General features: G+C 56.8%; 1 protein-coding gene across 1 annotated transcript; it reads right to left on the reverse strand.

The window, feature by feature from the left end:
• Nucleotides 1-592: 592 nt before the first annotated feature.
• On the reverse strand, nucleotides 593-22,874 carry VASH1 (vasohibin 1). The gene is made up of 7 exons (XM_040226026.1): nucleotides 21,961-22,874; nucleotides 13,790-13,878; nucleotides 12,540-12,596; nucleotides 10,893-10,967; nucleotides 7,836-8,217; nucleotides 5,908-6,020; nucleotides 593-4,753 (listed from the first exon to the last, which is right to left on the reverse strand). Exons 1-7 carry the CDS (start codon nucleotides 22,261-22,263, stop codon nucleotides 4,681-4,683), a joined length of 1,092 nt encoding a protein of 363 aa, XP_040081960.1. The 5' UTR covers nucleotides 22,264-22,874; the 3' UTR covers nucleotides 593-4,680.
• Between the last annotated feature and the right edge of the window lie 1,284 nt (nucleotides 22,875-24,158).

Consider the following 24,158-nt stretch of genomic DNA (forward strand, 5'->3'; position numbering starts at 1 on the left):
AAGATGCCTCTGTGCAGGTCAGGTTGCAATTGTCTGGACCTGCCTTAAAGCATGGGAGAGGTCCAGGGCTGGACGGACAATGCAGAGGAAGAAGGGGTAACAGGTAGAACCAGGGGTGTTTTCCAAAGCTGTGTCTTTAACCACCATAGGTTCTGCACCGGCGACCGTGATGAGAAGGGACTTGAGATCCTCGTTGGTATGGTTTTCTGAAATAGCCTCCTCTCCCAGGAGAACACCCAGCCTTCCTCCTCCTTCCTTCCTGGTGGACGGCTGGGGACTAGGAGAGGACAGTCGGGCTCTGGAACGCGCCTGGGGCTTCCGGGGGGTGGAACTGGCTGTATGAAGGAGAAAGGGCTTCTTTTACAGCCAGCAGAAAAGATCTCCCAGATGAGGAGTAAAAAGGGCTGAGTGGCTTCAGCAGGCTGAGGGGTGTGACAGTCTGGGACCCCAGAAGTTGTATCATGACTGCCGGGGCTGCGACTCTGGTCAGGTTCTCCCCCTGCCCCGCCCCCCGGAGCTGCCGCGGCTGACAGTGGCGGGTGGGGTGGCTGCAGCCCCAGCTCCCAGAGGGAAGAAGACAAGGCGTACAGGCTGTGGTCTCTGCCCAGCCCACACAGCCGAGCTGGGGGGAGACTTTATTCTTTTCAAGGAAAAAGTGAGAACAGGAATGAGACGAAGTGTAAAAGGGAAAGGGGGAGGGCGGCAATACTGATACGAGAAGAGCAAAGTCCAGTACAGCACGGCAGCCGACACCATCACCAAGCCCCAGGCCAAGCGCCCGATCTCTCCTCATCAGACTTGGAAGAAAAAGGGAGACTTGGGACTCTGGAGCACCAAGAGTGGGGGTTGGGGGCAACACCGACAGACTTGCAGCTAGCACCTCACCAGCCCTGCCTGGTCGGGGTCAGACCTCCCCTCCCGCCCCATGCACCTCCCTGCCCTTCCCTGGTTTCTCAGTGGGACAAGGGAGGTGGAGAGTTTAACACAGCGGGGCTCTGGCACTCAGAACACAGTCCATAGGCTAGGCCCCCAGCTCACACTTCCCTTGTACTTCGAGGCCAGAGGGTGGGCCTGGGGGAAGCCAACAAAGCTAAGCTGAAAACCACCCAGGCAGGGACCCAGGCACACAGGCCTCTGGGCACGGTCCTGGTCAGGAGGAGACCCGGTCCCTGGGCCAGGGAGTCAAGTCCAAGTTGGAAGCGGCGGGGTAGGGGGGATGGTGTGAAATGACCCAGGGCCAGAAACCAGACGTGGCCAAACTCCGGCTCTCCCTGCAGCTCAGAACCCTGGCTCTAGGCTTCGTCATGGCACCTAGGGGTGGGAGGTACAGCTCTTCGTACCTGGCCACGCTCAGGAAGGATGGGGTGGCTGCTGAGAAGGGCCAGGGGATGGTGACTCTGCTGAGGCCACAGGAGGGAGAGGACCGGCAGGTGTGAGTGGGTGGGACCCGGCTGGACCCGGCAGCCCGCACAGGGTACAGGCAGCTGGCCTTGGGGAGCAGTCACTATCCCGCCGTGCCGGCCCACCTTCATCACACAGCTTTCTCTGACCTCCCCTGACCCCTCCCCAGCTAGGAGCCCCAACCCCAGGGACAGAGGAGCCCACACTGAGTGCTGGGAGGCAGCCCTGAGTCTGGAGGAGCCGGGCCTGGTCCCTCATGGGAAGTGAGATGAGGTGATGCTGACGATGGTGACTAAGGCCCCAAGTCCCTGCCCCCTGCCTCCCCAGAAACTCTGCAGCCAGGCCGGCCCTGCCCGGAGCAGAGCCTGTGTAAACACGCCCAGGAGGGGAGGAGGGCTTGCTACATATGTGAAATGTGTTAAAAAATAAATTGAAAAAGCACCGCTATGTCCCGTGGGTGTCCACAGGCCCGAGGTCTCAGCAGGGAAACTGGCAGGGAGTGCTAGGGGCTTCTCGGTGCAGGCGCCGGCTCCCTCCCCCGCAGACAGCAGCTGGGGCTCAGGAGGGAGCCGGGGGAGCAGAGCACCCTGCTGGGTTCCCATGCCAGGAGCAGCTCTCCCCCACGTCTCCCTGACCCCAGCACCCCCTGACGTCTCACCCTCAAGCTCTGTGGTTCACCTGCTGGGTGGACATCATAAGGCACCCACCTCCACGCCCACAAAAGGCCCCGTTTTCAGCCTCATGCCTCCCAAATGGATCCATCTCTGCCCCAGGTGAAGGTGTGAACGTGGGGGCCCACGCCCCGCCTCCTGAAAACTAGGATGGGGTGGGAGGCTGAGTTGGGGCTCACAGTGGCCCCCAGACTGCTCTGGTTGTGATGTAGCCCAGCAGGCAGCTTAGGCACCTCGCCAAGGGCCCATTGAGCCAGGAGGAACCCAAGGGAGTGAGCAGCCGGCTTCTCTGCCTGGCCTGACTCTGGGCCAGGAGCTGCTGGTCTGAAGAGCTGCCAGCCCAGGGCCTCTCTTGTGGGCACCCGCGTCAGCAGACACATCCTGTCTCCGTCTCTCCCTTTCTTGGCTCCTCAGGCCTCATCCATCTCCCCAGCAGACTGAGAATGGCACTGTTTCTATTCCACTCCACCCCCCTCTTCCCTGGTGGCTCAGACGGTAAAGCGTCTGCCTACAATGCGGGAGACCCGGGTTCGATCCCTGGGTCAGGGAAGATCTGGAGAAGGATGATGGCCTCCCACTCCAGTATTCTTGCCTGGAAATTCCCACGCACGGAGGAGCCTGGCGGGCTACAGTCCCTGGGGTTGCAATAAGTTGGACACGACTGAGTGTCTCTGGTCTGCTGGGAGAGTCAAGTGGGAAGGAGGCAGCTGCCCATCTGGGAGCAGCCGCTGTGGCAAGGATGCTGCCTTGGTCCAGCCTGCTCTGGGATGCCTAGAACTTCCATCCCTTCCATCTCCATGCCATCTCAGTGCATCCATCTCCCCAGCCCAAGCTCTTGCTACTCTCTTTAAGATTACAGACGGTCATTCTCTTTCAAGTTGGGCTTTTAAATTTTCTGAGTTGATTGCCACCATTTAAAAATATGCATATTTCACATAAAAATTCAGAGTTCTGCAATGAAATAACATCTGGCAATCTAGTATGCAGGGGCTGCCTTTAGACCCCGTGAGCAGCAGGGGCTGAGGCTGCGCCTTCTTTAGTTGGTCACAGTCCCCACCCAGCCCTGCAGCCCTCCTTTCAATCAGCTGCTCGGCCCTGGGGGAATCTGAGTTCACGACTCTGGGCTCTGTGGTCTTTCCTCTTTCAGAGCTCAGTCAGGCCCTCAGTCTCTAGGCAACCTTATTGACAGCTGCCTCTCAGTATTAAGAAACCTTAATGGTCATCTCCTCCAGTTATCCTTCTGTAACCTAAATCCGGTCTATAGCTCTCTAGATGACAAGCAACCATCTAATCTTTGCTTGAATACCTCCAGCAATGGGGAACTCACTACTCCCCAAGGTTCTAAACTCTCCCTCACCTTCTTTTCTCACTTACACTCCCCAGTTCTTGGGCTCTGCCTCTCCCCAGTGGCCACACTGCACCCTTTGCCTCTCACCTCTGCTGTTGCTTGAGCCTCCAGAACCTTCCTCCAGTTCTGCCAACTTCTCTCCACAACCTCTCCCTTGCCCGCCAGGCAGACGGTGCAGACTCCAGCAGCTCAGGCCCTTCCTCGGCTGCCTCATGCCCCAGGCCAGATCATCGCTGGGCCCTCCACACCTAACCCAGGTTGCTGAATAGGGGAGCGGGGGCTGGGATACAGGCCTCCGTGGCCTGGTCTTCATTTCCCTAGCAGGGGCTGAGGTAACAGGAAGGGGGAGCAGTCCCTTGGGGCTTCCCGACCCAGGCCTGAGGGTCCCACCCCGTCCTCAGCCATGGTTCCTGGACCCACCAGGTCTCTTCAGATCCCCACAGTCACGCCGAGCCCAGTGCCTCTCTGGGCCCCCGGCCAAGCCCGGCCCCTTTGCAGGGAGGCCCCAGCTGCAGCAACAAGCAGAGCTGGGCTGAGCAAGCGGGGCAGGGAGGGGTCTGGGAACTCTTTCCCCCACCAGCTCTCTCCCAGGCTCTCGTCCAGTGCATCCCAGCACTGGGCGCTACCACTGGGCGGTGTCCACCCACATAGCATTGTCCGTGGGGCTCCAAGGACCCTCCTGGGCCACGCACTCTGGCTCTCGGGGGCACACGGGGCCTGTGCTAAGCTCCCGATATGGACCACGCAGACCTTTCTCGGGGTGCTTCCTACCCTGCTTTCCTTTCCCTGGGTCATGACGCTGCCAGGGCAGCCAGGACTGGAGAAACATCGCTCCCCTATCCTGCCACGGCCCAAGCAGAGCTGGGAGGTTTCCCATGGGGAGGATGGACCCAAACCCCAGACACATGGGCAGGGGTACCAGCCAGACCCGGCAACCCGTCCTCACCCGGCCCCATGACACTTAGAATCTTCTAAGCACTGGCCTTCTGGCCACTGGCCAGATCCACTAGTTTTTAAGTTTTTTTTTCCCAATACTTTAAATTTCAGGTTATCAAGTTAAAACCTCAGAATTCAACTCTTCACTGCCTCTTGGTCCACAGGTAGAGGGCCTGGCCCAGCGGAGGGACAGCAGCTTGGGAGGCTGAGCTGGGACACGCTCGCCCCGTCATCAGCCCCGCATTTCCCAGGAGCGAGGCTGGTCTGGCTGGAGGATGCTGGTCCCCCGGGAAGTGGGTGAGGCAGGGGGCGCTGCCACCCGCCTCATACCCGGATCTGGTACCCATTGAGGTCTGGCATGGCTTTGGGCTCTGAAGGCTTCTTCTCACCGGAAGGCCTGCAGGGAGGAGAGAACAGAGGACGGGGAAGGGGTGAGCGGCCCCTCCGGGAGGTGGGAGAGTGGGGAGCCAGGGGTGGCTGCCCCCCACTCCCGCCTCCCCATTCTCCAAGGTGTCCCAAATGCAGCAGGAAGGGTCCCCATAGAAGTCTGTTTCTGGAAACCCCCAACCCCCCTGTGGACCTGACTGTGGGCCCCACACTCAGAGGCTACTGCTCTTCACTGAGGTCAGAGACTCTGGCTGCAGGTTAAGTGATGAAGTAACAGTGAATCCCTGTGAGGGACCCTGTGTTCTCTCTGAGAGCCTCCCAGGTCAAAGTGAAGGAGGCTGGCTATGGGAGGCAGCAAGGTGCCCCTGACACCAGAGAGGTGTCTCCAGAAAAGTGAAAAAGTAAAGTCGCTCAGTCGTGTCCAACTCTTTGCAACCCCATGGACTGTAGCCCTCCAGTCTCCTCTGTCCATGGGATTCTCCAGGTAAGAGTACTGGAGTGGGTTGCCATCTCCTGCTCCAGGGGATCTTCCCGGCCCAGGGATCAAACCAAGGTCTCCTGTATTGCAGGCAGACGCTTTACCATCTCAGCCACCAGGGAACCCCATATAATCTGGAGGTGTCTCCAGAATGACCTTTAAAGCAAGAGCCACACTGACACAGAGGAGACAAATCTGATGAAGCTGCCGGGTGCTTTATCAGAATGCTTCTGCCATCCGGTTACAGGCAAAACCCAGACTCCCACGGGGGCAAAGGTTATGCTCAAAGCCACCCACCGGCTGCCATCTGAGGTTAAAACCTTTTCCAGCGATATTCCTGGAAGAGCTCACTGTTGACTGGGCCCCACCCTTCTACCATCCCTCCCCCAGAGCCCGTTCTGGTTCTGCAGCTCTGCGGTTGTGGCCTTGGACCTTCCCCGATGGTGGGCCCACACAGGGTAACCGGTGGGTCAGGGATGTCCTTCTCCCTGGAGAAACGGCTGTTTCAACATACGAACAAACCCACCCTCCCAGGTTCCCTCCAGTGGGGGTGACAAAGAGAAGGGTGGGAATGCGCAGAGCTTGGGGGGAGATCAGAGGGAGAGGAAGATGACCGGAAAGGATGAAGCCTTTTCCTGCACCCCCCGCCCCCAACTCCTCCAGGAAAGGGGAAACCCAGGGCTCACCGCCTTTCGCTGCGGCTGTTCCTGCGGTGGGGGCTGGACTGGCCCCGCTGTGGGGAGGACACATCCTTCTTCCGGTCCTTGGTGGGAGACGGAGGGCCGGTCCCTTTGCCGATCTGGGTGGGGAGGAAGACACACAGACCTGCTCCAGGACTGTCCCAGGGTCCGTCCTGTCCTGATGGAGCCACAAGCCCCAAAGCCGCTCTGCGCAGAGCCCAGGAAGCCTCAAGCCCTGTCTTCCTGAACCTGTTTCCCAGGCACTAAAGCGGCCAGGGCCTTGGGGGTTCCACAGCGGGGCAGCCCCAACTCCATGAGCCCCTGAAACAGCATGGACGTGGACGGCAGTGACTGGGGAGGGTTCAAGGTGGCCCCCGAGAAAAGGGGCGTTTTCTCAGGCCAGGCAGAGGGGCCAGCCGGAGAAGCAGCCCGTGTCTGAGCTTGGGGCTGGGAGCCTACAAGACCCACAGGTGACACTGGTTATCTCCAGTTAATCAGAAGCTCAGACTAGTGGCTACATCTCTGATGAAGGGGAATAAAGGAGGTGGGGGGAGCAAGTGAACTTAGGCGACACAGTCCCTTTGAGCTGAATTTTCAAAACGTGGGGTACACAGGACGGGTGCTAGAGGCGGGTGCCAATAACATGGGAAGTCTTAAGCACCAAACAGATTGGGAGACACGGCACTCGAAGTTAGGTAGTACTGGCTCCAGCTCTAGATCCAACCTGCTCCCTTGAAGTTGCAGTGACACTTGGGCAGCTGAGCACCCAGACTTCCGCAGGGGAGGGACAGGGGGAGGAGCAGCTCAGGAGGGGAGGAGGGCAGCCCCTGAAAGCAGCGGGGTCACCTGCAGCTGCCCTGGGGAAGGAAGGCACTGAAGCTGTCACCCCAAGGTCTTGGCCTGGGGACTGGCAGGGCAGGGCGGCCGGGACTCCTGAAAGCATCTGCGACGTGCCGGGGTTCCCCATCTGGAGACTGAGCCCCAGGCCCATCTGCCGCCCACAGGCTGCAAGCAAGCCTCTGGGCTCCCTGCACCTAAGTGTACCCCCCCTGCCCGCTGCGGCCCTCCTGGGATCCTGGGGAGCAACAGTGGGTGTGAAACTGCTGCGGTCACAGCTGTGGCCCCAGGCTGCCAGGAGAGGCAGAGTGCAGAGACCGGGCAAAGGGGAGGGGGCAGCAGGCCCCACAGAAGGCCCCCCCAAGTCCAGGGGGACAAGCATCTCAGCAGCTCAGCCCACTACTCTGGGCCCAACAGCTCCCCGCCCATGACCCCTGCTCACTGCGGCTGGGCAAGAGGGAGAAGGAGCCGTCCCTCCTTGTCTCCCCAGAGTCTGACCCGCTTCTCTTTTCTGACTTCCTCCCTGGGGGTGGGGGTCAAGAGCTGGAATGACAGGGGTGATGGAAGCTGCTGCCCAGCCCACACCATACCACTCCCTCCAGACAGGCCATGACTCCCCACCAGCCTTGACTCGCAGCCCCTCCACCCGGATGGCAGCACCCCTGCCCAGGCCCAAACCCAACTCCCCTGCGGCCTGACCAGAGCCTCCCCAGGGGCTGCCCACCTGAGCCGGCTGTCTCATCAGCAATGACCTTTGAGTGAAGCCCAGAAACTTCCTACCCCCTTCCTACCCTCACCTCCCCAACTCCTGGCTCCACCTCCTCCCAAGAAGGTGGGGTGGGGATGGTGGATTGGGAGGATGGGGGAGGATGAGAGGACTTCCCTGGAAGAGCGAGCCTCTAGGAAGCGGCATCTCCACCTCTGCCCTTCTACCCCACCCTGCCCTTCCACCCTCAGCCCTACATTTCCATTGCCTCCCTGTCCCTTCCATCCCCATCCCTGCCCTTCCGCCCCCTCCCTTCTGCCTTCCCCCTTGCCCTTCCCCCTCCCCTCCACCCAGCCCAGGCCCTGGGTGCCCCGGGCAGGGCTGCGCGCACCTTGAGCCGCATGTCGCGGGCATGCCGCTCCAGCTCCTTGCGGAAGTCCTCGCGGCCCAGCCTCTCCACGTCCAGGACCGAGTGCTTCCACTCGATCTGCTCCACGCTGTGCGGGTCGTGGGACACGCACTGGCCCAGCTTCACCTTCTTCAGCACGTGCCAGCAGCGGCCATAGGCGGCCTCGTAGTCCAGCACGAGCTCGCTGAGCGTGCGGAAGGCCGGCGGCTTATACATCAGGTCCTCGCGCCGGCTCATGCCCAGCGCCCCGTAGCGACCACCGAAGTTCACCCCCAGCACTATGTGGCGGAAGTAGTTCCCTGAGAAGTAGGTCTTGAAGCTGATGGGGAAGCGTTCCAGGGTGGGCATGCTGTTGGTGAGGTAACTGACCGTGCCGCAGCTAAGGAAACGGCTAGAAGCAGGGGCGGGGCGGGGCGAACCCATCCCACCTACCCAACTCGGGAGGGCTGTGTGAGCCACCCCGGACCCCAGCTCCCCAGCGCAGATAGCGGGTGTTCCTCATCCACATCCTGTCATCAGGCTTGGGCCCAGCATACACTAGGCACTCAGTGAACTCAATCTCTATGGGTCAGGGTGCTCAGTGATTACCGGCTGCTGCCATGACGTCAAGCAGTGCTCACCAAGCAACAGTGAGCAGGGCGCCTCGAACTGCCGGGCCTTCCAGAGTGGTGGGGTGAAGGAAGGGTGAGAGAGGCCCTCCGTCCACCAGCCTGTCTGTCTGTCTGTCTCCCCCTCACCTCCCTCCTCCCCTCTGTTGCACACACAGCCCTCTTCACCCCTGCCCTCCTCTCACACGTGCTGATACACACGTGTGCATCACAGATGCACAGACAACCCTGTTTCTTTTCTCTCACTGCCCCCACCCCTCCATGCTTAGATACTGTGCCTGCTGCTCTTCTGATAAAACCAAGGTTGCCGGTGGCCTGGGAGGCTGTCAGCTGTCCACTCCAACCTCCACTGAGGACCCTCTACACCAGCTCTTCTCTCTGGCTGCTCCTCGGGCCGTGCTGGCTCCTTCTCAGGCCTCAGGCTTGGCTGGGACCCCTGACCTCCCTTCCTAAAGCAAGTCTGCTCTACTTATATTTATATTCCCCATGGCACATCACCACAATCTGTGATTATTTTTCTTATTTCTTGGTTTACTTGCTTACTTTTTGTCTCCCTGGCTTGAATGTAAACTTTTGAGAATGGGGACCACCTTGTCTGTCATTTACTTATTTTTTTTGCTGTATCTCTGGGGCCCAGCACAGACATGGCTCATGACAGGCACTCAAAACTCTTTTGTGAACAAATGGGGAGAATGAGATGAACAGGATAAAAGCTTGGTGTACAGACCAGGTAGGCACTGCGTCCAGTGTCCAATGTGCTCCTGGTCATTTAACTATATTAACTTGTGGGTTGGCATTGCCATTGTCCCCTTCTGCAGAGGAGGACTCTGAGACTCAGAGATGCTAAGGAACTTGCTTGAGGCCACAGTGAGGATAGCAGAGCTAGGATTCAGGTCCAGGTTGGCCTGAGCCTGCAGTCTGTATGCAGTCACTGCCATGCTCACCAGGCCTGACTCCTTGCAAGCAAATGACTGGGAACACAGATGAGCCAGGTATAGGCTCTGAGTGCAGTGAGGATGAGACCAGGAACAGACTTAGTTCAGAGTGCACCACGTGTTCAGGAGGGAGCCATGGCAGTTCTACGGGGACAGCAGGGTGGTGTCCTGTCCAGATGGGGGGCTACTCCTATTTTCCTCCTGCCCACAAGCCACCAGGTAACTCCTGGAAGGCCTCTGGGACCATGTGATCCCATCTGGACCAGCTTCTCTGTGTGCTCATGGGGAGGGGAGCAGGATCTCCCTCCTACAAGGGGGTGGGAACTTCTACTTTGGAGCGTGGTCCTGAAGGAGAAGCAAATGTGGGATGGTGAAGGAGGCGCTGGCAGCGGTCTGGAGTCCTTGGGCTGGCCTCACACTCGTCCCAGCAGAGGATCCTTTGGACAGGGCAATGCTGGTGGGTCTCTTTGGGTAGCAAAGGACTGCCACAGAGGGATTAGCCCTCAGGGAGGAGGACTGGGGCCACCCTTGCAGTCTCTGTATAGTTTAAGGCAGGTATGTCTATGGGGGTGGGGAGTGCCCCCCTGATCCCCCTCAGAGAAGCTGTGCTCCTGGCCTGTGAGTGTTGTCGTCTTCTCCCTGACCTGTCTGAGCAAGCGATTTCTCCCTGTTCCATTAGGCACCTGCCCCCTCACCCTGCTGGGCACAGAGCCCAGTGCCTACTCCAGGAGTGCTAGATGGAATATTTACAAGTCTTAGTAGGTACAGGGAGGACTGTGGGGTGGGCAGAGATGAGTCAAGACTGGCCTTGAATTGGTAAAACTGAGTGATGGGCACATGGGCTGCACTATGTTAATTTATGCTTATATGAGGTTAAAATTTTCTGTAATGAAACAAGGTAGGATTCAGGCAGGAACCACTTAAAACAGAGAAATGGCCATATGCCAGTCTCCTAAACTCTGCTTTAACTGGAGATATTGGGTGCCCCCTCTAGGGGCCTTGTCTGTCCTACCTGACTACTCTGGTGATCCAGCTATAGGTCCGGTTCTACCCTTTGGGTTGGGGAGAGACCGAGAAACCCTTTTTATTTTTTTTTAATATGCAGTTTTACATTTAAAGATCAGGGGATGTCCATCATCTCCACAGATCCACATGTCTTGGAAATGCAAACAGTTGGGCACCCAACCTGCTTCTCCCAGACTCTTTGGTTCTTGGAAATAGCACAGCAGCCTTATGAGACCATAAGCCCTAATTTGTGGTTTGGAGAACAGGGTCACTGTGTCCACTGCTCAAAAAAAAAAAAAAGCTGCCCAGTAAGCCTTGGAAGTTAGCAACTGAGGTGCAAGAGACTGAGCTCCCCTCAAACTCCTTCACTTTGGGGCCAAGTTTGTGAATTCTGGGAAAGGGAGCCGGGAGGGCCCTTCCAGAGGAGGAAGATGGCCCTGGAGGTGTGAGTAGCTGGTTGCCCCCTCCCAGGCCTCTCAGAGGAAGGATACATTCCCAGGATCACCGCTTCCAGGCATTTGATTGGCAGAGCCTCTTTGGTCATTTCCTTGGCCAGGTCCATCAGCCTGGGGGATTGGAAGGCAGAGTCATGAGGACAAAGGCTCCAGTCCCTTCTGGTGAAGGAGCATCGGGAGGTAGACTAGATGGACAAAGACTCCCCTGCCTTCCAAGCTGCCGCAGCTCAGGCCCAGCACCTCCCCCTCACATCCTTCCTGAGCCTAAGGGGTGGGAGAAGAAACAACCACAGAAGATAAGGAAAGAGGCCCTTCCCCTTCCCCTTCTGTCCTTCCATTTCCTTCTTCCCTCAGAGTCCTGCTACCGAGTCCCCTGGAGGGGAGGGTGGTCGGGAGTGGTGTGCAGTGGTAGACACGTCTTTGAAAGCCACTGGGCTGGGGGCCTCCTGTAAAGATGGTGTTTGGGGAGTGCATGGGATAGCATGCCAGAGGCTGGAGACCTTGGCACTGATCTTGTTTCTCCTGGAGCACAGTGGACACCCCTGACCCAACTATGACTTCTCTGAAGAGCCTTTGATTGTTGTAACTGCTCCCCCATGGCTGGCCAGCTCCCTGGAGCCTGGACATGGGGTCTTAGGGAGTTAGCTGCCCAGTGACTCCCCCACCTGCTCTTGAACTTGGAATTCAGGCCACTTTAAAACAGACTATCTCTGAAGCCTGGTTCCTCCCTCCTCACCAAATGCTGCCTCCTGGCCCTGGGAATGCAGCCTGGCCACTGGCTTTGCAGGACAGGGTGTCAGACTCCTCCATCCCCTTAGGTTGGAGCTGGGCCTGCACACGCAGCAGGCACCGGACAAGAGAAAAGCTTTGGGGTGAGGAAGGCTGCACTCCACCTGAGGGCTTAGAGAAGGGGTAATTAAGTAATTTAGCTAATAAACTATCTAAAGCGCTTTTCATAAGGAAGTGATCATGGATTGATTATATGTGGGGCAAGATGTAAAATTCATATTCATCATAAAAGCACAGGGTTTTAAACCTGTAGATAGCTTTGGGCTGAGCCCCCGGGCCCAACTGTGGTATTCACTTTCCACTCTACTCTGCCCTAAGGGTTTCCATGGGGTGAGTCCAGCCAGGGGTCTACACTTGTGGGGCAGAATGGGAAGTGAGACATTCAGTGTTCTCCCCAGTAGGGTCCCTGCAGCTCAAACACTGGGCCTTGTACCAAATGCCCAGAAGCGAGTCCAGAAGGTAACTGGGGTGATGCCAGGGAACAGAGAGAAGGGGGAGGACCCTCTCCTGTGAGGCCCATCTCTCCTAAAAGGAAGATAAGGGTCATACACAGACATCCATCTGGGACCATTCTCTGTCATCACCAAGGCAAGTAGGTGGGCTGCTTGCTATCACCCTCTTGGCTCAGCATGGATACTGGGGTTCCCCCTCTTGGCTCAGCATGGATATTGGGGTTCCCTTTCCTCAAGGGATCCCTGGCTGCCCATCTTGGCCAGAGTCCCCTCTTTAGGATGTCCTAAGGAGAGTCCCATGGTGGTAACTGCTTTGCTGGTGGGCTCCCCTGGGAAGACTCTCTGCCTTCCTGATAAGCTTCCACCCACAGGTGACAGAGGGGCCCCAACCAGACCAGGCCCTGTGACCTGGTGCAGAGGGACCTGTGCTTCCCACACTTACCCTGTCAGAGGTCTGCTCTTCTTAATTTCAAAGAACTGTGTCCCTGTGTGATTGTACCTGCGGGTGCTGGTTAAGGGCTCTCTGGCTTGATCTGGAACAGGCGTGTCCCTCTGCCCCCATCCGGACCCCAGGAGTCTAGCACTCCTCGGGGGTGCAGGCTGGGTAAAGACCCCACAGAGTGCTTCTGGAGGGTGCCTGGGAGGATGCTCAGGGCATGATCGTCTGAAGGGAGAGGAGGGCACAGCACCCCCTGGCTCCTTCCCTCACAGGGCCCCTCTCTGTCCTCATTCATCCTCTGTTCCCAGCTTTCCTCTCCCAGGAAGGGAGCTGGGCAGAAGGCAGCCAGGTTGGCCAGGGCCGGGAGAGACGCCTGAGCCCTGGACAGCTCTCAGCAGTACTTCATGTTCCAATTGGTGAAAAATAGCACAAACGGACAGGAGAAGGCTGGGGTGGGATTCCTGAGCGGCTCTGTTGCTGGGTGCTGCTCCCAAGCCAACTGGCCCCTCTCCAGGCCACCAGTCCCCATCTCTGCCCCTTGCCCTCTCCCCCCAAATTGGGCTGGACCCAGTTTTCAGTAACCAGCCTGACTTTTCTTCTGCTCAGGACCCATGCCTGACCCGTAGGGGTCCTACCATCTCGGACCGAATCAGCAGCTAGGAGGGTCAGAGGGAGCCAGAAGGAAGAGCTCCAGGCAGGGCCCAGGGCTGGAGAGGGCCAGCTCAGAGACACCGGGGAATCCCAAGCTTGGGGGTGTCCCAAGGCTCTTCCCCTGCTGGGCAGCTGACCTTCTGCCAGGGACAAGATGTGGAAGCTGTCTCCTGGAGCATAAAAATCCTTTTTCTCCTCCATCTACCTGCTACCTCCCCCCAACACACACCCTTTCCCCCAACACACACTTCTTTTAGACCAGTTTTTAAACAGCCCCAAGGGAGCTTCCCCCAACCCCCTGCTCTCTGGACTAGGCTTCCACCAGCGGGTCACTCAGGACACACTGACCCCATCACATGGAGGAGGAGGCAGGGAGGCCAGAGCAGGTGTGGCATTCATCAGACAAACCCGCTCCGATACCCGGGAGGACACACGCTGTGTGCACATGACCCCGGGGGTTCAGAGATGCCATGTGAGTGGCACACCCTGGAGTTGTGGGGTGCAGCTGCTCAGCCCAGTGCCCTCTGGCCCTGTCTGAAAACAAGCCCCAGCAGGCTTCGGACCAGCCGGACGGCAGCCGTGACTCTGACCACAGAGGATACTGCAGCTCCCTGATGTAGCGCTGCACCGCTTCCAGGCGCTCAGGGACGGGCGTGGAGGGCTGGAACGTAGGCACACTCGGTATGGGGATCTGGGCATGGAGAGAGAAAGCTCTGGTCACGGAGGGAGGCTCACTCTGGAGCTTCCAGCCTGCCAGACACCCAGATTAGCCCCCTGAGAAGCCACGTCCCATGGAGGGGCTCCCTGCTCCCTCCTTCACTGAGCTTCTCCCCAACCCCCACCCCCCACCGCCAACCCCCACTCTCCCACTGGCCACTCCTCACCCTCCTGGCCCTTGACGGCATTTCTGATCTGGAGTTTATGTTGATATTCCAATTTTATGCTTCTTTCATAATTTTAGAAAAAAACACAGGCTGTTTGGAATTTTATACTTCATGAACTTCAAGGCGTCCCCAGGAATGTTGATCTTGAAGTTAAGTTCATTTGGGTTTGGGGTTCAACTCTGGTTCAAAGTCAAGTTGACCAGGTATCCCTGTCCCCGGTGAACACACCCTCAGCAGGGGGTGTCACCCACTGCACCCTCATATCACAGCACAGTGGCCGGACCTTCCTGCTCCCCTGGGAGGAAGGAGGACATGCAGGGGGGACTAGCCTCTTTGGAAGGGTTCCATGGAGGCAGCAGGAGCCCCGGTTCTCCTTTAACACCTGCCTGTCTTGCCAGCACCACACCTACAGCAGCACGGCTAACCGGGCACGACAGTCCTCCTCAGTGGAATAGACTCTCCAGAGTTCAGCCAGACATAGCGAGAAGGGGCTCTCGTGGGGGGAGTGGGGGTGTGGTGGGCAGGTGCCCAACACCCTGAGGACTGGGAACCCCTAGCTTGGGCTGCCCAGGTGCTGGCAGTCAGGCTAGGCTCCGTGGCCCCTGGAGTTGTCCCTCGCAACCCTGCAGTTGTCAGAAAAGCAGCCACATCTGGGTGTGTGCCCCCAGGCCACCCGCTCTGGCCTGGGGAGCCTGAAGGCTGACAGTTTGGCCGCAACAAGTCAAGTGCGGCTCAGAAGCCAAGGGAAGCACCCACCAGGTCCTTGGGGTTACAGGTCGGGCTTTCCTGGGTAGAGAGGAACCAGCTTTCCAGGTCCATGGCCCAGCCCCCTTGGGGTCCCGCTTGGCTCCCAGTGCTGGCAGGTCTGAGGTGGCCTCAGGGCTCCTCGCATGACGAGGCCCCACTCTGCCACCCCTAGGCCTCGGCCTACCCCCCAGCAGGTGGGGGCTGCTGAGCGCATCCATCTGTATGGGACAGAAGGGCCTGGTCCAGCGGGAGCCCATGGGGGCGCTGGGCTGAGGGATGTGCTCCCTGTGGGGTGGTGCGGGCACAGCCTCTCAAGTAAGGTGGCCGGGCTCTGATATGAAGGAAGTGAAACAGCAGTGATTCTGGTGCCTGACAGCAGCACAACCTCTGACAGGCACCTGCTTGCCCCAAAGGGCCGAGGCGCAAGGGAGAAAGCCCTGCCCAGGAGACGACTCTGCCTGAACTTCCTCCCCGGCCCTGCCGGCCCCCTCCTTCCGGTCTGGGCAGCCCCCAGCTGCTGACACCTCAGTCTGGAGGCAGCTGCTTCCCCTTTCACACACCCCCAGTTCAGTTCAGTCACTCAGTCATGTCCAGCTTTTTTCAACCCCATGGACTACAGCACGCCAGGCCTCCTTGCTCATCACCAATTCCCAGAGTTTACTCTAACTCAGGCTCGTTGAGTTGGTGATGCCACCCAACCATCTCATCCTCTGTTGTCCCCTTCTCCCACCTTCAATCTTTCCCAGCATCAGGGTCTTTTCAAATGAGTCAGTTCTTCGCATCAGGTAGCCAAAGTATTGGAGTTTCAGCTTCAGCATCAGTCCTTCCAATGAATATTCAGGACTGATTTCCTTTAGGATGGACTGGTTGGATCTCCTTGCAGTCCAAGGGACTCTCAAGAGTCTTCTCCAATACTACAGTTCAAAAGCATCAATTCTTCTGCATTCGGCTTTCTTTATAGTCCAACTCTCACATCCATACATGACTACTGGGAAAACCATAGCCTTGACTAGACGGACCTTTGTTGGCAAAGTAATGCCACTGCTGCCAAAACTGTGGCCACTGCTTAAAATCAGCAGGGGGGTAACTGCCCCAGATGGGGAGTGCTCTGTCTTCCTGCCCAGCCACCCTGTACAAGATGGGCTCCAGAACTCTCTGAGGGCTTGGCTGGCCTCCCTGGGTCAGTGATGCAGGGTGGGAGAGCTATCAGAGGAATGACGGCACCATTTACTATAAACAGCACGGCACCTGGCTTTTTCAGGTGGAAGGTCCCAGGCAAGTCATCTCCACTTCCTGTGAGGGCATCTAGTGACTTCTAGGAGCTTGGGGTAGAGACTGTAAGTACACCCTCCCCTGAGACATTTCAAACAAGGAGGGCTCTGTAGTCCAAGAATCCTTTGAGCAAGCTTGCACAAGTCAACCCTGGGCCAGGGCCGGGTGGTACCATGAGGGCATCACCTGCCATCTAGACACAGGACCCAGGAACTGGAGGCTCTGTAAGACCTAAAGGGCTCCAGAAAAAAAGTGTAGAAAGACCCTGGATTCATGAGTAGGGCCTTAAAGGACACCACCACTGTGGCATAGCTGGAGGGAGCTGACGACTGTGACATGTTAACTCATGTCAACCAACAGGCCAGCATCTTTCTTCTGAATGTTCACACAAACAAAACAAACAGGCAAGAGTCTGTATATACAAATAATCAGACCTACTGGAGGGCTGGCAACCCCTCAACCCCAACCCCAAACCAAGAACTCCAGAAATGCTCCCTTGCTGCAGAGCAGTGGGGTTAAGTGGGGTACAGCGGAGGAAAGTGATATTGGCCCAGATCCATCCAGGAATGACTCCTCTCCTACTAAGCCCAAAGGTTACCTTGGCTCCAGGAACCCCCTGAAATCCTGAGTTCTATTAAGGCATACTCCCTGGTGGAGTCCATCTCAGTCTAGAACAGAAAGGAGGCTTGGGGGAGGTCAGACAGCCTGCAGCTGAGTGTGTGGACAAGAAGCAAGAAACCCTAGAGGCTGACAGACCTGGACCTAGAAGCAGCCTGTCGCTGTCTAAATCCCAGCCCTGCCGTTTACTGTCTGGCAGCAAGATCCTTACCATCTCTATGCCTCGGACACCTCACCTGTAAAGTAGGTGCCGAAACAGAACCAGCCTCAGAGCCTAGATGAGACACTGCACGGCTAGGTCTTGGGACGGGGATGGGCACACAGCAGGGACTCGGCTCCTGCCCACTGTCGCTGTTATTCCTGGGCGTGTCACAGACACTGGTCAGCCCATGAGGACGCTGGCAATGCTGCCTTTTTGAGGGGAGATGTCCAAATTCCCCTTCTGCAGGAGCTCAGTGTCTAGAGCCACAGTCAGAAGAACTTGGGCTGCTGGGTCTGGATGCTTGGTCACTGAACTTTTAAAAAGGTCGTGTCAGGGGACTTCCCTGGTGGTCCAGCGGTTAAGAATCCACCTACCGATGCAGGGGATGCAGGTTTGATCCCTGCTCCGGGAACTAAGATTCCATGTGCCATGGGACAACTAAGCCCGTGTGCTGCAACTACTGAAGGCCCTGAGTGCTTTAGAGCCCATGTTCTGAAACAAGAGAAGCCACTGGAATGAGAAGCCCATGACCGTAATAGAGAGCAGCCCCCACGGGCCGCAATTAGGGAAAAGCCATGTGCCTCAATGAAGACCCAGCACAGCCAAAAATAAGTAAATAAATAAAAATTAAAATAAAAAACCTAGAGGCAGCTTGAAACATCAAGGAGACAGTCTTACAAAGGAACATAAATGGCTCCTGGATCTGCGATCCTTTTAGGAACTGTCGCCCGCTAACATACTCATGTCACCCTTTTAGAGGACACCTCCCCAAAGTGCCCGTGGGGTGGTCTCTCCAGACTCTATTTGCTGAGTACATATGACAGCTCACTCACTTCACAGGCTTTATTTCATCAGTTCCTCCCAGTGACCCCTCGGAAGTGGGTATTGCGCTTATGCCCATTTTATAGCTAAGGAAACTGAGGCACAAGGAGGTTGCGTCCCTTCCTGGAGACCCAGGATTTGAACATGGTGGATCTGATGTCTTATCACACTACACGGCAGGGACCCCAGACTCAACCACCTGCAGGGGCTGCACTGGTAACATAAATAGGGAAGGCAGACTGAGAGCAGGTGGGGGAGGGGAACCAGCCCTCAGCCCCGGCTGCCTGCTGCCATGTGGGGTCACAGATTCTCTGCTCTCAGATCTTCTCATTTCCTGAAAAAATCTGGATTCTGATGTGAAATCTCCCCATTCTGAATTCTGGCTCGCCTGGTCTTTTTAAAAATTATGCTATCCCCCAAACTCTTGGCGGACTACCCAGGTGGCGCTAGTGGTAAAGAACCTGCCTACTAATGCAGGAGACATAAGAGATGCGGGTTTGATCCCTGGGTCAGGAAGATCCCCTGGAGGAGGGCATGGCAACCCACTCCAGTATTCTTGCCTGGAGAATCCTCATGGACAGAGGAGCCTGGTGGGCTACAGTCCAGAGGGTCACAAAGAGTTGGATATGACTGAAGCGGCTTAGCACAAACTCCTGGTCCCACTAGGGTGTAACCTCTGCTGCCTCTGTGTTAGCTCCAGGGGCAGGGCCACTCAGGGGGTGGAGGGTGGGGCAGCCCAGTGCTGGGTCCACGCTGCTGGCACTCTGGGATCGGACCCTGATGCCACCTGGATGTCTCCACTCTGCCCAGACTCTGGGGCCAAGACTCCCGCTCTGGGCCAAGGTGGAGGAAACTGTCCCCACTCCCTCTCACTTTTCCTGTGGTTTGAGAAGGGGGATTTGATTTAGGTCATACCTGAATGATCTAGTGGTTTCCCCTACTTTCTTCAATTTAAGCCTGAATTTGGCAATAAGGGGTTCATGATCTGAGCCACAGTCAGCTCCCGGTCTTGTTTTTGCTGACTATATACAGCTTCTCCAGATGACACCACCCTTCTGGCAGAAAAGTGAAGAACTAAAGAGCCTCTTGATGAAAGTGACAGAGGAGAGTGAAAAAGTTGGCTTAAAGCTCAACATTCAGAAAACTAGATCATGGCATCTGGTCCCATCACTTCATGGCAAATAGATGGGGAAACAGTGGAATCAGTGGCTGACTTTATTTTTCTGGGCTCCAAAATCACTGCAGATGGTGACTGCAGCCATGAAATTAAAAGACGCTTGCTCCTTGGAAAAAAGCTATGACCAACCTAGACAGCATATTAAAAAGCAGAGACATTACTTTGCCGAGAAAGGTCCACCTAGTCAAAGCTATGGTTTTTCCAGTGGTCATGTATGGATGTGAGAATTGGACTATAAGGAAAGCTGAGGGCCAAAGAATTGATGCTTTTGAACTGTGGTGTTGAGGAAGACTCTTGAGAGTCCCTTGGACTGCAAGAAGATCCAACCAGTCCATCCTAGAGGAAATCAGTCCTGAATATTCATGGGAAGGGCTGAAGCTGAAACTCCAATACTTTGGCCACCTGATTCGAAGAACGGACTCATTGGAAAAGACTCTGATGCTGGGAAAGATTGAAGGCAGGAGGAGAAGGGGACGACAGAGGATGAAATGGTTGGATGGCATCACCGACACGATGGACATGAGTTTGAGAAGGCTCTGGGAGTTGGTGATGGACAGGGAAGCCTGGTGTGCCGCAGTCCGTGGAGTCACAAAGAGTCAGACACAACTGAGTGACTGAACTGAACTGACTGAGGAGGGAGAGTTTCAATTCTCTCAATCCTCTCACAAAATCCCTTCAGGACTACCACACTCCTGTTAGTCATGACACCCCCCACAGACAATAGCATTATTCCCTCATCAGTTTCTTTTCTATGTGTGAAGGTTGAAGATGACAAGATGACATTACAAGACCAGTGGCTAATAAGCTCGTCAATTTTGTTTTTAGTCCCTTGAAGTGGTGACAGTTCTACAGAGGATCATTCACACTCTTCCAGAGCCTGATTTAGACATCAGCAGGATGGCTAGAGAGCCATCTGCTAATCCCTCACTTGCTCATGTGGGAGAAGCATGTGGCTCTGGCTTCAATGGGACAAATGCTGAGTGAGACCTAGCTGCCCCTCCTGATGAAGGGCATAGACAGAGGGAATGAACACCCAGTAATCAGTATCAGTCTGAGGCATTATAGTGTCTTACATGCTTTAATACAGGGATTCCCTGGTGGTTCAGTGGTTAAGACTCTCCACTCAAAGTGCAGGGGGCCTGGGTTTGATGCCTGGTCAGGGAACTAGATCCCACATACAGTAACTCAGAGTTTGTACGCCACACTAAGAAGATCTTGCGTGTGCAACTGAGACCCAGAACAAATCTAAAAAATATATATATTAAAAGAATGTTTTAACACATTTTGTTTCATTTAACTTCACTACAATCAACGCCACTCTCAACCTCAGACGAGAAAACTGTGGCTCAAACAGGGGTCTGCTTGTGTTTATAACTAGGCGGGTGATCGGAACAGATGTCCATATCCTCTGATGCCATACTTCCTTTTCCAGGAATTTATCTCAAGGAAATAATCAGAGCTGCTGCTTGCTGCTAAGTCGATTCAGTCGTGTCCAACTCTGTGCGACCCCATGGACAGCAGCCCACCAGGCTCCTCTGTCCATGGGATTCTCTAGGCAAGAATACTGGAGTGGGTTGCCATTTCCTTCTCCAATAATCAGAGGTGAGTCCCCAAATTTATGTTGTAGAATGGGCACCACAGTGCTCATTTTAAGAAAAAATTATTGGAAACAATGGCCAACCACAGGGAATTAGTTAATTCTGAATTAGCTCAGAAGGTGACTATGTAGCCATTCAAAATCAAATCATATTCAATTTCCCTTGAAAATATAAGGCAGTAGCTCAACTCTCAACCTGGGGATTGTCTGAATTCAGCTCGTCCCAGAAGATAGTCTCTGATGGTTCTACCAAAAACTTAGTAAAAAGAGAACATAACAGGCCACCTGTTTCTATGTCTGCTGCTGCTAAGTCACTTCAGTCGTGTCCGACTCTGTGCAACCCCATAGACGGCAGCCCACCAGGCTCCCCCATCCCCGGGATTCTCCAGGCAAGAACACTGGAGTGGGTTGCCATTTCCTCCTCCAATTCCATGTCTAATCCACCTTAACTGCCACTCTCTCTGGTCCCTTCCTTCTCACCTGGGCAAGTTCGCATAAGCTTGAGGCTCCGACCTCTGTCCAACTGACTTTTCTTAGGGAATTTCAAGTTTCTGCATTTGAGAGAGTATTTCCTTAGTCTTGAACCATAACTTTGGGGGAAAAAAATCAGGCGTGTTTTTCCACCAAGTACTATAGGGCACAGAATGTTTCAAATACTCTTTCATTCAGCAAATGCTTACAAGTGCCGGTTCTGTGCCAGGCACACAGGAGGCCTTGGGAAGACAAAGATGAATGAGACAGCCTCGGCCCTCATGGTGACTCAACTGAAGGCCAGCCATCGTGAAAAATGACTGCACTTTGTTTTTGCCGTGCACAGAAAAATGTCTGAACTTTGCCCCTCTCCACGGCCCTCTTCTAACTGCCCTGGAACCTCATGTCTTACGGAGCAGAGGCCCTGGAACCGGAAGACCTGCGGGGGGAGAGACTCAGCCCTGCCAGTTACTGGCTATGGAGCCCTGAGTTCCTACTTGAGTTTTCAGCTTCCTTGTCTGTAAAAATGGGTCCTCAAACTGGACTTCACGCACAAGGCTCTTGGAGAATTCAGCGAAACACATGAAAATATTTACTCAACATCTGAAATCCAGGACGGTCCTCATTCATTCATTCTCTCTCTGCCCACTGCTCTGTGGCTTAGCAAATAAGATGTCAAGCCACCAGTTAGTGTTACTAAGTTTATCTGCTGCTCTACCCACAACACATGGGCATTTTAAGAGAATGGAGGAGGGCACTCCTAGAAACAGGGCATGTGGACCTCACAAAAAAGCTTCAATGGCGATTAAGTAAAAGTTCTTTTGGACAGGTTCAACCTATCTGTATTTTTAACACTTTACCATGCCAGTAACTCCCTACCCCAACAGGAAAAGTGGCACTTTGCTCTGGAAGCCCCCAAGTCACTAAAACCTTAGCTCTCCTCCCCCCTCCCTCCACCCGGAAGGCCCACACAAACCCCTCACCTTGGGCAGGTCCGTGGCCCCACGAATCCGCTGAGCCACCTTCTCTCCATCGGGGTGGATCTTGGCCACGTGTTTCCACATCCTTTCCCAGGTGGGCTCGTCCACAGGCAGCCCACCCCGGTTAACAAAGAAGGGGATGCCTCCATCTCGTAGGTCCTCTTCCCCTTCTTCTTCTGGCTCATCATCTCTCTGGGCCGAGGCTCCTTCGCTGGTCTCCAAACGGCGGACCCCAGAGGGGACAGCCGCGGCGGTGGGTGCAGCGCCGGTACTGCCGCCCCCGACAACCTTCTTCCCCCCTGGCATCCCCAAATCCTTGACGGGTGGGTGGGAGGACGTAGCAGCAGGCAGGGGTAAAGAAAAAAAAAAAGGTGGCTCACAGGAGGCCTCCCACACACCAGCTGCAGAGATAACACATGGCCAAACAGAGCGCAGGGCACCTTTAAGAAACCAGGGCGTGGCTCCGTACAATAAAACACTACTTGATCCGGGGGGGGGGGGCGGGAGGGAGAGAATCAGTGCCTCAAAGAGAAGTGCTGGGCAGAGGGGCTTGGTTGTCCCGGGTGAGCCTTAGAAGCCTGGTTCTTTGTGAAAAACGGGATGTAGAGAATACATCTCAACTTGGCAGCTTTCACCAAAGCACCCCTCCGCCACCCCACCCCGCTTTGAGAGCGAGAACAATACCGGACAGCAGTCTGGGCTGCCCGAGGAGAAAAGCCGGAGGGAAACTGAGGCCAGGCAGCTCAGATCTGCGGCCACGAAAGGGTCGAGGCACGAGTGCCCACGCCGACCGGGCGCCCCAGGTCCCAGTTTTTTGAAGAGCAACAAATTCCTCTACAAAATACCGCACGCTCACACCTGTGCGCGCTCCGAGGTGGGGGGCCGAGGCGACTCCAGGCCGGGAGTCGGCTCCGAGGTCGCGACCCCCCGGATCGGAGGGCGGCGATGAGGCGCGATTTCTCGGACGCGAAGAGTCTGGGAGCCGAGACTCGCAGCTGGCAGGGGCGCGGGGAGGGGGCGCGCGCCGACGCGCACATTCCACGCCCGCCGCCAACTCCCCGCACAAAGTGGGCTTTGTCTCGGTCTCCTGTCCCCTCGCACCCCCGCCCCGGGCAGGAGCAGTGGAGCCCCCCGGGAAGGGCGCGGCGGGGAGGCGAAGCGGGGAGCGCCCAGGCCCCGCCGGTCCCCAGCCCGGCGCGTCTCAGCGGGCGGATGCCGGGCACCCGGCGCCGCGCTGCGCCAACCGGGCCATCGCGGGGCGCGGGTCCCTCTCCCGGGCCTCAGCTGGGAACGCTCGGGCAGTGCGTAGGGTCACCGAGCGGCGGGCTGCGGCCACAGGGTCGCCGCCCTGGATCGGCTGCAGCATGGGCGGTGGCGCGGCCGCGACGGGCGAAGGATGCTCCGCGGCTGTTCGCTCGGCCTCCTGCGGCACCCCTGCCTCCCCTGGCTAAGGGCTGGAGGCAGGACCGTGGGGCGGGGAGAGCAAGCCTGGAGGCTCGCGCAGCCACGGCCGCGGAGGAAGCCGGAGCCGAGGGGCAAAGCCTCGGGAAGCGCGGGCTACGCTAGTCCCCCGAGAGCAGTCTGCTGCGCGCGCGCGGGTCCCCGCTTGGGTCTCGGCTCCGGCGAAGCTTAGGCCAACCGAGCGGGCCGGCGGCGGGGTCCCCGGCCGGCCTGCCGCCCACCCGGCTCGACTCTGGCTCGCGCCGCGCATGCGCTCCGTCCCCCCCTTAAAGGGCCAGCGCGTCCCCGCCGGGCCTCCGCCTCCCGCAGCCATTCTTCACCCCCAAGTCATCACCGGGACGCCGGTGGGCGTGCGCTCCCCTCTTATCCCCTCTCTGGGAGCCGCGAAGCCGGAGCAGAGCTCCTGGAGGGTGGGGGCGTGGGAAGTGTTCGCAACGTGCCAAAGAGAGCGCAAACTTCACGGAGATTCCGGGCTCGGAAGGCTAGCTGTTGGATACTTCCTAGGGAGACTGCCTGGCTGGGGTGCTCAGGGTCTAGAAACTAGACTATGGCCTGGAAGTCCAGGGTTCTAGACCGGATTCAGTGGTCTGATTTCGCGTGGGGACGTCCAACAGATCACTGCCCTCAGTGGACCTCGGTTTCCCGCATCTGTCAGCCGAGGTCTTCCCACTGGGTGAGAGAGACCTCCCAGCGCGCGTGTTCCTTAGAGGAGGCTATCCAAAGGTCAGGATCACGACCTC

Source organism: Oryx dammah, unplaced genomic scaffold, assembly GCF_014754425.2.
Source record: "Oryx dammah isolate SB20612 unplaced genomic scaffold, SCBI_Odam_1.1 HiC_scaffold_26, whole genome shotgun sequence".
NCBI classification, from domain to species: domain Eukaryota; kingdom Metazoa; phylum Chordata; class Mammalia; order Artiodactyla; family Bovidae; genus Oryx; species Oryx dammah.